Source organism: Lipotes vexillifer, unplaced genomic scaffold (assembly GCF_000442215.2).
Source record: "Lipotes vexillifer unplaced genomic scaffold, Lipotes_vexillifer_v1.1 scaffold1055, whole genome shotgun sequence".
NCBI lineage: Eukaryota > Metazoa > Chordata > Mammalia > Artiodactyla > Lipotidae > Lipotes > Lipotes vexillifer.
The window spans coordinates 426865-441762 of record NW_006785407.1 but is presented as its reverse complement, the minus strand read 5'-3'; the positions used below and the strand labels follow the sequence as shown (position 1 = coordinate 441762).

General features: G+C 39.7%; 1 protein-coding gene across 1 annotated transcript in view; it reads right to left on the bottom strand.

The window, feature by feature from the left end:
* PRKN (parkin RBR E3 ubiquitin protein ligase) overlaps positions 1-14898 on the bottom strand; it is a 767911-nt gene that overhangs the window by 372190 nt on the left and 380823 nt on the right. The window contains exon 4 of the mRNA XM_007457572.1: positions 9721-9857. Coding sequence (XP_007457634.1) covers positions 9721-9857 — 137 coding nt within the window. The remainder of the gene's footprint in view (positions 1-9720; positions 9858-14898) is intronic.

Sequence of the window (14898 nt, the reverse complement as noted above, 5' to 3'; positions counted from 1 at the left end):
TCGGGTTTTTTTTTTTGCGGTACGCGGGCCTCTCACTGTTGTGGCTTCTCCCGTTGTGGAACACAGGCTCCGGACGCGCAGGCTCAGTGGCCATGGCTCACGGGCCCAGCCCCTCCGCGGCACGTGGGATCTTCCCGGACCGGGGCACGAACACGTGTCCCCTGCATTGGCAGGCGGACTCTCAACCACTGCGCCACCAGGGAAGCCCAGCACATATTTTTTTAAGTGACTAGTTTAGAAGAATGTATGGATGGCTTTGTTTTTCTACTTTGTTCAAACCTAGTCTATTTAATTAATTTTTTAAACTGCAGAGTAAGACATGAGCTATGCTTTAAAATTATATAAAAATTATTTTTCAATATGGTACTTGAGTATATCTCTGGCACTTGAAATGCCTGAACACTAAAACGGGCTGCTACGGGAAGTTGTGGTATTCCTTTGAAGAGTTAGGGCTTAAAATGAGCTGATTTAAAATAGGGCTAACTTTTTACCTGTTTTGGATGCATCTGAAATAGGTTAAAACTGAAAATACCAGAGCGTGTCTCAAATAGTACGAAAATACTGTTTTGTGAAGCTTTTTTTTTCAATTACATATATGTGTATAATTTATATATTTACCCTATTATGATGTAAAATATATTTCTTTCTGTGGGTAGCAGTCAAAATGTTGGAAAGCCACTGGTCTAAATCAGTGCTCTCCAAAATTTTGGTTGGGAACCTCTACCAATTTCTGTAAGAAAACAAAAATTGAATATGAATCCCAATATTAATTTAATATAAACATTGTTACTATTTTATGTACATTTAAACACATACACAAATTAAAGGATGATATAAAAAGTAAATAGTGGCGGTAAAATTTTCTTCCGGCATCACACAGATTACTTCTTTTAGTGTATCTCTCAATTCCTTTAGAATAATATGATTTAAATTTCAGACTACATACTTGTTCAATACTATACTTGATTACAGTCCAAAAGCACTTGAGGGAAATTTACTCATTACTTATTGATGACCTATTCAGAATAAAAAATTTTTGAGGAAGGACTTAAAAGTTATACTAACAGTTAGTAGGACAGCACATTGATACTATAAGTAAAAGAAGAGAAATACCAAATAATGGTAGCCTTGTTAATGTAACTGTTTATATTTCTACATATGTCCCCTATTTTATAAAAGACTAATTTGGAAAATCTGGTTATATAGAGTGAATCTAATTTAATAATTTTAATAAGATCTTGTATCAATAATTTTTAGAGTTTTTTTTTTAACAGGATTATATTTAGGTAATGTTTTAAACTTCTTATGATGTTAATTCTTGATTCATAGGAATTAATTATCTCCATTAATTGTTAACCTGCTAATATAGAAAATGTCAAAAAGAAATCATATTTTCACTTTTTACCCAGGAAACCTTAATTAAACCCAAGTTGCAGCTTTAAGTTTCCTGCTAGAATTGTAAGTATTTAGAAAACAATCTGAAATTGGGGCATATAATTGGTCTTGACTGGAAAGCTGTCACATATAGAACACCTATGGTATATCAGGAAGTGTGCCAGTCATTTTTACATACAATCCTATTTCATTCTCTCTGAGTTAAGACTTACTTTCATTTTAAATGAGGAAATCAGCTCAGCATCTGGTAGAGCAGGTCAGAAGTTGGATGAGCAACATCTGACTGCAAAGTCAGGACTTGGCCCACGATCCCTGAATCGTGGATGCAGCCACATCTACTGACTTGGAAGCTGAGCTCCCAACCCTCCAAGGGAAGACCTTTGACACAGACTGCCAGGTGTCTACTCAGTCTTCTTCTCCGTACCCAGGTATTTCTCTAGACCTCATTTTCCAGGTTCCTTTGCAGCCCACAAGGCCAAATGGTAATGTCCTAGGCAACGAATGAAGAGTCATGTGCCATTTCCAGGCCAGGGTTGATAAGAAAGATGCACGTCTCGTCTATTATTTCTTTCCCCTCTGCCAGCTGGACCCTGGATGTGGAGGCCAGTCTGACCATGAAGGCAGCACTAAGTCCTAATGGGATGGCAGAGCCTGAAAATAGAAGCACTACTTTGAAGAAAAGCACCTACCTCCCACCCTGGGCAAGAATTGAGCTGCATGTGCATGTCTGCTGTGACATCCAGGTCCTGCTGGTTACAGCCCTTTATTTAGACTACAGCATCCGGTAGAGCTTTCTCTAGGGGCCTCTGTTTGTGACAATCCAACTGGGGGAACCAAGGACTAAGGGCTGCAAATGCCATCCTAACCACCTCCACCTCAGAGATGATTATTGTATTTTTATTTTCACAAAGAATGGAAAAGTTCAGAGGATCCTCCCTGAAATGTTTGTCAGTGCGCCCAGATTTTAAAATTAGATAATTGGCAAAAAGTTTCCTGTATTCCTCAGGCATATGGGTGTTGCTACGTGGGAAACCAGCCAATACTGAGTACGGGAGGGGGTGGGGGGAGAGGGAGGATGAAGAACAAGTCGTATCTTAGGAACGGGGGGAAGTTAAACCCTGTGGAGCCGAGCCTGTAGGCAGGGTTCATGTCCAGGGAACCTTCTCAGAATTCGGGGTGCCAAGCATGTGCAAACTGTTTCAGAGTCTAGAAGGTGGCTATTATGGATGGAACTGTGTCCCTCAAAGTGAGGGACACAACTGAATATTGTGAATCCATACCAATAATTCATATGTTGAAGCCCCAGCCTCAGAGTGTGGCCGTGTTTGGAGATGGGGCCTTAAAGAGGTACCTAAATTAAAATGAGACCATTAGGGTGGGCCCTACTCTAATCTGACTAGTGTCTTTATAAGAGGAGATGAGCACACACAGAGAGACACCAGGGCTGCACATACAGTGAGATGACCATGTGAAGAGGCAGCACGAGGGCAGCCATCCCCGAAAGAGCCGTTTCTGGCAGCAAGAGGGGCAGAGAAGAGAGTTTCAGAGCGAAGTCAGAATGATACCATTTCCTTGAACACTATTACCATCCCCCCTCCTTTCAATATTGCAACTCTTTTCACACAATGTTTCCCTCTATAAATATATAATTCCAAGATAGATGATTTCTAGTAAAGGCTTGAAAAGCTGAAAATATAAGAAATATTCATTTTCCAAACTCCTAAGTGGAGTCAATAATAGAGCATATAAGATGGTCTGAAAGATGTTCAGATTTTACTAGGAATATATACCATAATTACTTGATTCAGATATTATATATTTATATCCATCTTGACATTAAAATATTAAACCACTCCTCCTCTTGCTAAATTGGTCCGCATTTAAAACATTAAATTGTTTTACTGTCCTCCTTAGGAACCAAGTGATATAAACTCACATGAATATGTAGATCAACTCCTCTAAGCACATTATTAATTATTTCAAAGACAGGTGGAGTTCACAGGTCACAGCAATTTCTGTGCATGAAGTCTCATTAATACAAGACATCACACAGTAAGGAAGAATAAAGTTTTATCACAGTTACTGCGTGTGTGTATGTGTGTGTGTGTGTGTGTGTGTGCGCACATGTGTTTCAAGTGGCCAACATACAGAACTAAACACAGAACCAGCAGGCACTGAGTGCAGCCTGTGGATTATGATAGGGAAGGAGAAATAGTAAAGGAAAACATTCTGCAATTAGAACATTTTTTAAAAAGCAACATCTTTCCAAATCAGGAAATGTAGACTTAAAATCCAAAGCAATTTCTGTCTCAAATAAACTTAAATTTTCTTGACCTAGAGGCCACAGATAGCCGTGATTTGTTTGGAATAAAGCTGGCTTTATTTCTGACTAGCTTCAGAAGCGTGTGGCTCATGAAGATACAACACACTTCTCTCCTGAAACGTTGGAGAGATAAACAGAGGGTCTGGCCCGCTGCGTCTTTCATGCCACACTCTGCCGAGAGCCTCTTTGGCAGCTGTAAGCCGCAGCCGGAACGCCCTGATATAAACCGTGCAACAGCTGCCGCGGAACTCCCCAAAAACTGAATGCAAAACTGTTGATAGTGTCACCTAGAATTACCCACAAATGAAGGAGCATACTTAAAATTGTTAGTGAGCTGTGCTTTTTTAAAATTCATAATCTGAGTATAAGATTCTTACTTTCGCCAAATTGTGATAAAATTGATCTTCTTGTCCAAGTAACTCTTCAGAGTCCCTACTATAGTTTTCTTTTATACCTCTGAATGTGAACTCAAAATTTACCTTTTGTAAAAGCTAATTAAAAAACTGTTTTCACACACGACAGCACCTGAGATGAGGAAGATAAGCATAAACAAAGCCATTCTCTAGCGTGATTAACACAATACACATAACAAAAATGATACTGAAAATCCTGAATATTGGAATACTTTGCACATGCGTTCAGAGTTTTCTGACTAGGGGTGTAACTGGAATTGAGATTGCTTCTGGTCAGGGAAATTTGGCAAAACCTTTCAAACAACAATTTGAAAGTTAAAAGCAGGCAAATATCTGTATTATTTAGGAATGTATAGACATAGGTGGTGATGCTATGAGGAAAAGCAAGGTAATGAATATCACGGAAGTCAAGATCATAGTTGCATCAAGCCAAGAGGAAGGAGGCTGGGGTTGAGGAGGGGAAATGGAGGGCGTCCGGGATGCTGGCGATGCTGCCTTTCTTGACCTGGGTGGTGGTACCAGAGGTCCTCTGTAACTATACAAATCTATATAACAATATGAATGTATTTAAACACTGTTGTGTACGCATGGTATGTCTCACAATAAATTTAGGAATGCATCAAGCCATTTAAAATGATACACTTACAGGTCAATTAATATTCTATTGACTATGATGATAATCCTTCCAGCCTCAGGAGAACACCCTCTCTACTGACAATGCCAAGTGTACAGACTCCAAAATCATGCTGGCTGCCAAGAAGGCCAGGGAGAGGAATTTAGTTACGTACATTTTAATAAAAAGAAGAAGAAAGCCTAAAGACAGCTGTTTTGAACAACTCTTGGAGCTGTCTTAAGGACTTACAAGCATCTTTCCTAACTCTCTGGATAAGTAATAAATTTATACTTAAAACTGGTTTGCTTTCGCCCTTATAAAACAAAGGTAGAATGCTCTTCTTAAGAGTTCAGGGCAGAAGTAGGTGGAAAGAAATTATTTTTGCCTTCTCCGCTAGCTATTCAAGGCATGCCCACCTTACTTCTGCTATTTAAAATGTTATTGCATTTTTAACTACTTAATAAGATGCAAGAGAAGATGAAAGGCAGTTTGGAAGGTAGAAACCCAGGCAAAGTAAGAATCAGGGGCGCAGTTTACTGGGACATGGGCTCCTCTGAAAGATAAACAGAGCAGCGCTGCTGCTGGTACCACTTCGAACAGATGCATAGAGTCACTTCGTTTGTAAAACGCTAAAGACACACACGAGCGCGTCAAACAAATGCTCAAGTCCTTTGTCCCCTGTGAAGCCGGATTCCACAAAGGCAGCATTTCCAAGGCCAAACAGATGAGTGCACAGACAAAGCCCGTTGATCTAGCTAGAACGAGCTCCTGGACACCATCAATTCTGTCCTACAGCTCTTTTTCTGGTCCTTGTCTGTGTACAAGTCACTCCTTATAATGAAGATACTTGATGGAGTGTTGTTCCGATCGCAGCCGGGGCGGGGGGCGGGGGGGGGGGCGGAGAGCTAAAAATACATTCAGTAAATTCCCCATCCATCCTCCTCTGCGCAGCGTGAGAGAGGGCTGTGCGCCTGCAGGCCTGTCGGCTCCCTTGCGGGTACACAGCCAGACCGCAGCCCCCCTCTGCCGGTCCCCCTGCCCACACCCTGTGCGGGTGGGAGGGGCTGCGGGGATGAGATCCGGAATACGGAACGTGGGAAGAAGTGACGGGCTCCGTTTCCAGGCTTGGTCTCAACCTCCCTGCCCCTCCATGATGCCCCTGCTCTGGCTTCCTGGTCCGGTCGGCCTGGGTGAAGAGGACCCAGTGGGGACTCCGGGGTCACTGAGGATGGCAAAACCACTAGGTAACAGAAGGCTGAGTGTGAGTCCCTGAATGATGGGGTGGGGCAGAGGCCGCAGAGCCAAGTCGCATCGGAGCATGGATGGGTGAAAATCACCCCTGCTTCTGTGATTTCAGTGTTGCTTTTGCTAGAGAAGTTAAATTACTATCCTGACTTTACACTGCCTCATACATCCAAACCACAGCAAAACTACCAAAATTGCTAAACCACCCCAAAAATAAGACAAGAAGTTTAGCATTACCCTCAGAAAATTAGGAAGTTTGATTTCATTTCAAATAATTCTGAGGTAGAAAGAACATTGACTTTGGACTGGAAGCCCTTCAGCTGCCTGAATCCTGCTGCTGCCATTTTCATGGTGACTGTCACAATTTTTCAAGCTGTATACTTCACAGACAGAGACAGACACATAGAGAATGTGTGGACAGGCTTCTAAGCAGTTTGTTACTATTTTAAAGCTAATAATAGGAATTGCCAAATTGCTTTTCAGAAATATTTAAATTTATATTTTTACCTCTTTTGAATATATGTCTATCACATTATATTTTATGCTTTAAAATTAGCTATTCTTTAGAAACTAATTACACTGAGCTTTCAATAAGTGTACTGGCCATTTGCACATCTTCTTTGGTGATCTATTTTTTAATATATTTCCTACTTTTCAGTGTGGTTTTAGGAATTATATGGACTTGGATTATTTGTGTGTATTTGGGAAAGCATTGTTCTGAAGCCAAAATGATCGTTTATGTTGGGTTTTATGCTTAGCTCCCTGAAAAGCTGACTAGAAACCAGCCATCTTGACTCTCCAGGCATCAAGAATATCTCTGTTTCTCAAAAGGGCCAGAACTATCTGCCTCGTGGTTAATATTGCCGACTAAGACACTTGGGACACTACTGGACTGTAGCTGGTGAGTGGACTTATTCCATAGAAAGGAAATGGTTTTTCTATGTTATATGAAAATGGGAATTACATGAAAAGTGACCTGGGAGGAGAAGTGTTAAAAAAAAGTGAAGCACTGAAGGCGGGGATGCACTTGGATGGCACCAGGGGCAATGCCAACGGCATATTATAGGGAAGGTGGGAACTATTCCCTGACACCCCATTGCTGTAGGAAATCTGTGTTACCAGGACTCTTAATGGACTAAACACATTTTGCATAGTCGTCATCACATAAATTTTATTTTTATTTTAGCTACACTCTAAAGTAAATCTACCTAAACCCCTGAGGCTCCACTGGGGTGGGTAAGTGATACTCAGTGCTAAGAGAAGATACACAAAATGCTCTGGCGTTTCAAATTAATCCCTAGCATAGGATGTGATAACAGTAGGTAGAGCAAAAAGACAGCCAATATTTCAAAATAATTATTAAGTTTTTCCCAAAGCCCTTAACTTCATGCAAGAGTTTGTTAGAGGCTCTGGAAATAGGCCATTTTGGCTGTGTGTGCCCATCTTTTTTTCAAATCCATCAACGTTTATGGAAAAACCTATGCTGGTTAGCAAGTCAGATCACTCGTGGACAAAACACATAAGGGGAGAGGGAGTATTTTCACGCTTGCTTGTGCTGCAGTCTCCCATGGAAAATACCTGTTGCCTGTAGAATGCTCACCCCGGAAGTAGTGCTCAAACTTTCAAACCTGGGGGGCCTTTAACAAATACTGAGGGCAGCCCCCAGAGGCATGGCCTAGGCACTGGGACTTTAAAAAACTGCCATGTTATTGAAATGTGCATTGCGGTTGAGAACCCTGCCCAGAGACAAGTGGGATGGGAGGGTGGGGGGAACACAGAGCTCTGGAGCAACCACACCTGGGTTGAAGTCTCAGCTCTACCCTTCCTGACTCTGTGATGCTGGGTACTCAGTCCTACTGAGCCTTTATTTCTCCCTCTGAAAAATACAAATAATTCCTGCTTTTGAAGTTTGCTGCTGGTTTAAATATGGAAAAAGTGCCCCCAAATTAGAGATACTCTTCCCTTGAACTTCCTTTCCACATAACTTTTAGAGGTATAGTACTTTTTTGTTTACAGGCTAATCTACTCATATAGTGATTAAGAGCCCAAGTTCTAGAGCCACCACTAGCTGGCTCTGAATACCAGCTCTGTTACCAGCTGTAATACCATGTGCAGTTTAATTGAATTCTGTGAGCCTCAAACACTTCATCCATAAAATGGGAAGAATGACAACATCCATTCCGACAGGGCTTTGTGGGGATTAAATGGATGTACGTATGTAAGCATCCCAGTGGTACCTTATATACGGTAAGTACTCAGTAACGGCTCTAATCATTGCTTATTTTTTACTCTCAGGGAAATAAAATTCAGCATCCCACTCTTTCAAAGCATAACAAAATTTCTGGACAAATGAGGAGCTCACATAAAGGAAGCAGAGTTTGTATATGAAAGGTGTTTTGAACCAGTTTTAATTGTTCATCATAAAAATTATGCGAATGGAAAAAGTTGGTTCACTGTTGACTAGTCCCACCTTGAAGAATACAATGTCTAAAATTGAGCTTTGAAGGCATTTAGCTTAAGGTGGTTGAGAAAGGTTTGAAAGACTAGGTTTGGAAAAAAGAACATCTTATTACATATGTTTTGGGGGTAAGAGGTATCAGACTTTTATACAGAAATGGTGAACTTATATGGACACTTTGTTAGCAAGGCATTTAGTATGTGAGTCATACAGCAATAGAAATAAATGCTTTACACTTGCTCTCTTGTGGCTTCTGCGGGGCCAGTGTTATTGGAAAAACAGTTCGCTAATTCTACACACAGACTCTATTTTTTGATATATAGTTAACAGTCCCAGAAGACTCATCTGTTTTTTTTTTTTCTCATAACGTCACTATTCAAACACTAATGAAGGGTTTGTTTCCCAGGCTCTGGAGACATTAAATAATGAATTTTGGGGAAAGGGCTGTTTGTATGGATCTGGGGAAGTGTGAGGGTTAAATAGCTGCATTTACCACAAAGTGAGGAAGAACAATCTCGAACAGGGCTGCTGCAAGGTAGATACGTACTTCACATCGTACCCACGCCACCCTAGCAGAATAATTCATTCTAGTTTGTGAGCATCAAAATATCCTTTGGCCTACGCCCAAGTAGGAATACAACCACCAAGTACATTCAAATCTTATTTATCAGTGAGTCTCCCGTTTACAGCTTCATGCAAACCCCATGGTCAGAAAAGTGAACAAGTGGATGCAAGCCGTGGGTTCCATTGCAAGAGTATCCATCACTTGTGGTTAGATATGGACTTTGTCATTAAAAGAAAGTGATAAATTGGGAGTGTGGGATTGACATTTACACACTGCTATACTTAAAAAACAGATAACCAACAAGCACCTACTCTGGTAAGGGAACAAGCACAAGGGCCTACAAGCACAGGGAACTCTGCTCAGTATTCTGTAATAACCTAAATGTGGAAAGAATTTGAACAAGAATAGATACATGTATATATAACTGAATCACTGTGGTGTATACCTGAAACTAACACATTTTTAATCAACTATACTCCAATATAAAATAAAAATTAAAAAAGGAAGTGATGGCTCTAGAAATAAATGCCCCCTGCTTGCATAAACTAATCTTGCTTTAATTTTCTTGCGTAGCAATGTTCAAACAGATATCTGAATTTTCAGCCCCTCAGTAGGGACTGGGTATATCTAAGATAGTTTTGTTTCAGTAATTTTCCTCTTTCTGTTCTTAATCAGAATTAGAAATGGAGGGAAAAGTGCTAGACTTACCCACACAAGGTAGAGAGTAACCAAGCTGAGGGTCGTGGACAAACTGCCGATCATTGAGTCTCGTCACACAGTACAGGTGGAAACAGTCTAAGCAAATCACGTGGCGGTAGTTGCACTGGAAAACCAGGACCGGGCTTCTGGTGGAGGTAAAGAAAGACATTTCCTCTAGTCCTTCTAAGGCTGGCAGGCAACGTGTGGTTTAGAACACTTTCTGTAATCTCATAGGGTTGCTTAGGGCATGCTCTAACCTGCACTGCTAATCGTTGAGCTCATATATATCAATGCTACATCTTAAAAATTGAAAACACCTTGTGAGCTATAAAGAAGACTGATTTTCTTAATTTTTTTTTATATGACCATATTTACCAATGAGCTATTTAAACCCAAGCTCAGATACAAGCTCTTCCTAGAAGCCTTCCTTGACTTATAATTCCCGATTAAACCTACTCATCATTCCATCCACTTATATTTCGACTGATCCATTATTACATTGTAGTATTGATATGTTTCTCTTCTCTTGTAGACTGTGATCTCCTTGAAAATAGACACTGTCTTCTTTACATTGATATTCTCATAGCACCAGGCATTGTAAGTTTTTAAATAAATGTTCCTTGAATTTAGTTATAATAATATATAGAATCTGAACTTCTCCAAAGTCGAAAGAAAAATTACTACTGCATCAAACAAAGTAAATGTGTTAAACAGTCATTCACATTTCACTGGCAAATGGAAAAGCAGAATTTAGAAATAAAAGATTATCTAGCAGAGATCCTTCTACTACAAGATTTTGTCTATTGTGCTACCCCCATCCACCCAAATATTCAATTTCTTAAATTAAAGTTAGGGGATTACTAACAAATCAATATACACAAGTCCTAAAAATTTTGAACTTCCTTAAAACACTTTGTAGAAAAAAATATCTCCTGAATAACCACATTTTTGCTAGTAAATGAACCCCATGATTTTATGACAAAAAGGAGACAAAATGAAAATATTAACTTGAGATCAGCCCCAAGGCAATTTTAATAGTACGAAAGTCACTGGATTTTATTTAAACCTATTTTCTATGTAATGATAACAAGATACAAAGTATTTTTCATTTCATACCCAATTCTGAACAGATATAAGAGCTCTTCAAAATCCCTTTCCCTAAAAAAAACTGATATTAACATTAATATTAGTAGAAGATAACTCCTTAACAATTACAAGATTTTCAAAATTCTGTTTTCCCACTTATTTCAAAACAATATATAACACAAAGCAAAATGGAAAAACAACCTTGGTATTTTAATGTCTTGGATCTACAGGATGATGGTCAATTTCATCTAAGCATCCCTGATGTTTTTATGTGTTTTCATTTCCCATCTCGGAGCCTATTGATGTCCCTTCAGGGCCATTTCCATTCCCAGGGCCTCCTTCAATTAGGTGATGACTGTGCTCTGAACTTCCAGCCTCTTCCCTTCTAACAACTTCCCCCTTGAAGATGATAAAATATAGCGCTTTCCTATATCTAACAGGAGAGTCAGGCACACACGCACACAAGCGCATACACACCTCATTCCCTCTGTGTGACCCTATAGAGCTGCAATATCTTGCCTCCTTCTTTCAGAGCTAAGTTCTATGAAAAATGTTCTTCATTCTGATTTTAGCAACATGGTCGACTCAGACTTTATGGACTCTTGATCTGTTATCAATACACAGAAACACTGGAGAAACTATGAGAACATTTATAAAACTGTTCCTATACATAACAAGGTTAAAAAGAAAGCTTGGCAATTATCCTGTAGAAAATATAAAAAGAAAACTTATATAAAAGCCAAAGCAGTCAGTATGGACTGTGGACTCTGCCACAGTGTCCCAGAGAGATGTTAAGATGCATGGCATGTAGCCATTGATCTAGCAAATGTGTTCTTTTCCATCCCTATTAATAGAAGGAAGAGTAGACAGAGTTCTCTTTCATGTATGGACAACAGTACACATTTATAGTTTTGCCCTTCAGTTAAAATCTGGTCAAAAAGAACTTACACTACCTAGACAATTCAAAGAACATCAGTTTCTCTGGTTTATTGATTACATCCTGCTATTTGGAACAGATTAGCAAGAAATGGTAAATATACTGGAGGCCATGGTGTGAGATAAACTCTATGCAGATTCAGGGGTCACCTACATTAGAGAAGGTTTTTAGAGGTCTGAGGGACACACCTAACAAAATAAAGGACACAGTAGTCACCTTGCCCCTCCGCTACTAAGAATGGAGTACAAGGTAATCACAGGCTCCTAGGAGCCTCAGAGGCTGTGGTTCCCACAGAGTGAAGCACACGCTCCTGGGGACACAGCAAACATCCCGTGGAAAATTAAGCTCCAGTGGTACCGGTTCCCTTCAGCCTCCTTAAACTGGAATACAGGCAGGAAGGAAAAGTGACCATCCTGGCAGGGATAATTGACCCTAATCATCAGGAAGGGCAAGAGCTGCTGTTACACATGGGGGTGGGGAAAATTCACATGGCATCTAGGTGGTTCCATGGGGCATCTCCTGATACTCCTATGCACTTTTAATGGCAAATGGACAAGGGCAGCAGTTATGGCTTAAGAAATGCATGGTGACCAGGATTTGAGACCCTTTAGGATATATATTTATATACACACACACACACACACACACACACACACACACACACACATACATACATATGTGTGCATATATGTATAGATTCATATATGTGTGCATGTGTATGTACATATGCACATATGTATGCATATGCATATTTTTATATGTAGCTATGTAGAGATAGAACAGATATATGTATATGTTGATAGATAATGACAGAGATAGAGGTAGTATATGCACATATTTCAGATAGAATTATCAGTTCGATTTCTTGATATAGTTATGAGGTAAGACTGCTCATCTCTTAAGAATATTCTTAGTATTTATGAAAAAGTTAGGTGAGTGACAAACATGACACCCATAGAAAGGTTATTAATCATCTGAGAAAATGAAATGAGTAAAAATCGTATCATGGCTGGAGGGACTACATAATTAATTTCTCAGGAGCTAGATGAAACAGGAAAGGGGGAAATACTGGTATTTATGAGCACCTACTTTGAGTTAGGGGCCTTGCTAGGAACTTCACACATGTTTTTTTTCCATTTCACTCCCCTAAAGTCAACTCCCTTGACTCTACTATTCATCGTGTTCCTTTCTCCACCTCCACCCTCTCTGTGGGCATGGTCCTAACCTATCTTAGCATACTTCTAGCTCCTTTACTCCTAGACCCATGCTCCTTATCATGCATTCCTATAGTACAATATAGTCAGATATATTTATATTGAAATCAAAACTCCAAATTTCAAGGTCCAGTTCAAGTGTGAAGACCTCCAAAGGACTTTCTCTGGAGCCCCATTCTTTATTAATTCTTCCCTTTCTCTTTACCTTTTATCCATAAGGTCTATTCTCAATGTGTTTCAGATATTACCTCTTCACTTTTATTCAAGGTGAGTACTGTCAACATTAAATGAAAAGTCATGAAATAACAGAGGCCATTCTTGTTTAACACTTTCATGACCCAAGCATCACCATATACAGCACTGAGCCCATGGTAGTTACACTATCAATAGTTACTGACTGTACCAGTGGATAAATGAATGGAATGTTTTTACTTTATAATTTCTCTGCTCCCCACCTGTACATTTTTCACTCAACTAATTATCGAGCATCTGCTTGGCTAAAGAAGGCACTTAATACATGTGGAATATGGCACTGAGTGAATGAGTAAACACTTTACAGTCAGATTGGTTTAAGCATTGGGAAACACACACACATACACAATCTGAAGGCATAGTTGGGGGACACAAAATGCATGTGGAACAAGTATTACAAGGAAACATATGCAGTCACTAAACTCTGTTGCCACAGAAGCTAGGAGAGGAGGGAAGTAAGACTCAGGATGGTACCATTAGGGAACCTGAGCTGAAATGAAAAGGATGGGAAAAGTGACATCAGGCCACTGGAGAGAAACATGGCTCCTGGGCAAGGGAGGAAACCCAGACATAGAAAAGAATTCTTGGAACAAAAAAGTAACCAGTTGGGCTGATTGAGAGAATATATCAGGAAAAGAGTGAGAGGAGAGATGACAAAGTTGGACACAGAGCAGATACGGGGCAGGGACAGTGGCCTAGGGGTTCTGGAGACTAACCTAGTAGATAACCTCTAGATTGTGCAATTTGCTGAAGTCATCTAAGCATGGGAAGGGAGTGATATTTTAGTAAGTTTAATTCCAAGGAAAGCTTGGACGGAAAGAAATTAGAAGTCGTGGTAAGTCTTTGGAGGTCATTTTAATAATTCAGACATGAGTTACTTAGGAATTAGACCATGGTATGCTGGTGGTTCTAGGAATGGAAATGAGAAGATTGATAAGAGTGACATTTCTGAGGAGGACCTGCCAGGACCTGCCATATGTCATGTGGGTCTTTTTTTCCTTCTGACATTCCTCTGTGCCCTTTGCTCCAACTGTACATAAATGTTAATTGACCATTCTAGAAAATGATTTTACCCCAGTGAGCCAGGTTATAGAGCAGTTAATCAAAGGTTAAATAAAGTTCTCAGCCATATGTAAAAGGAATTATAAATGCTGTACTTGACATTACTTTAGAGTTATTTGTAAGCAATGATTTCCCTGCTTTTATTAAAGGAGTGATCCAAAGACCCTTTATTCACAAAGTATTAGGCATAATTGAAGGAGTCTTAGTAAAATATATGGTGAGCCATTCACACACATGACACAAAGTAGAATATTGTTCTGCAGTAGTTCAAACATTTAAACTCTTATAAAATTAGTTCTCTAGTACCTACAAAATAGTATCAATTTTTTTCATATTTGTCTGATAAAATGTACAGTTTGCTATCTCATTTGTTCCCTCTCTCTCTCTCTCTCTCTCTCACACACACACACACACACACTTGCTCTTCTTTACACGCCCTCTCTCTGCCAAAGTCTGTCTATTTCTCTGTCTCTGTCTGATTCTTTCTCACACGTACATTTTCATTTATACCCATTAAGAGAGGGGCTGTGGTCCAAATTCTCAACTGAATGTGACACATACTGAACACAATGTGCCAAAAATTTCAAGATATGTAAAGCTAAGGAAGCAAGTCTAAACTCTAAAGAAAATAAAAAC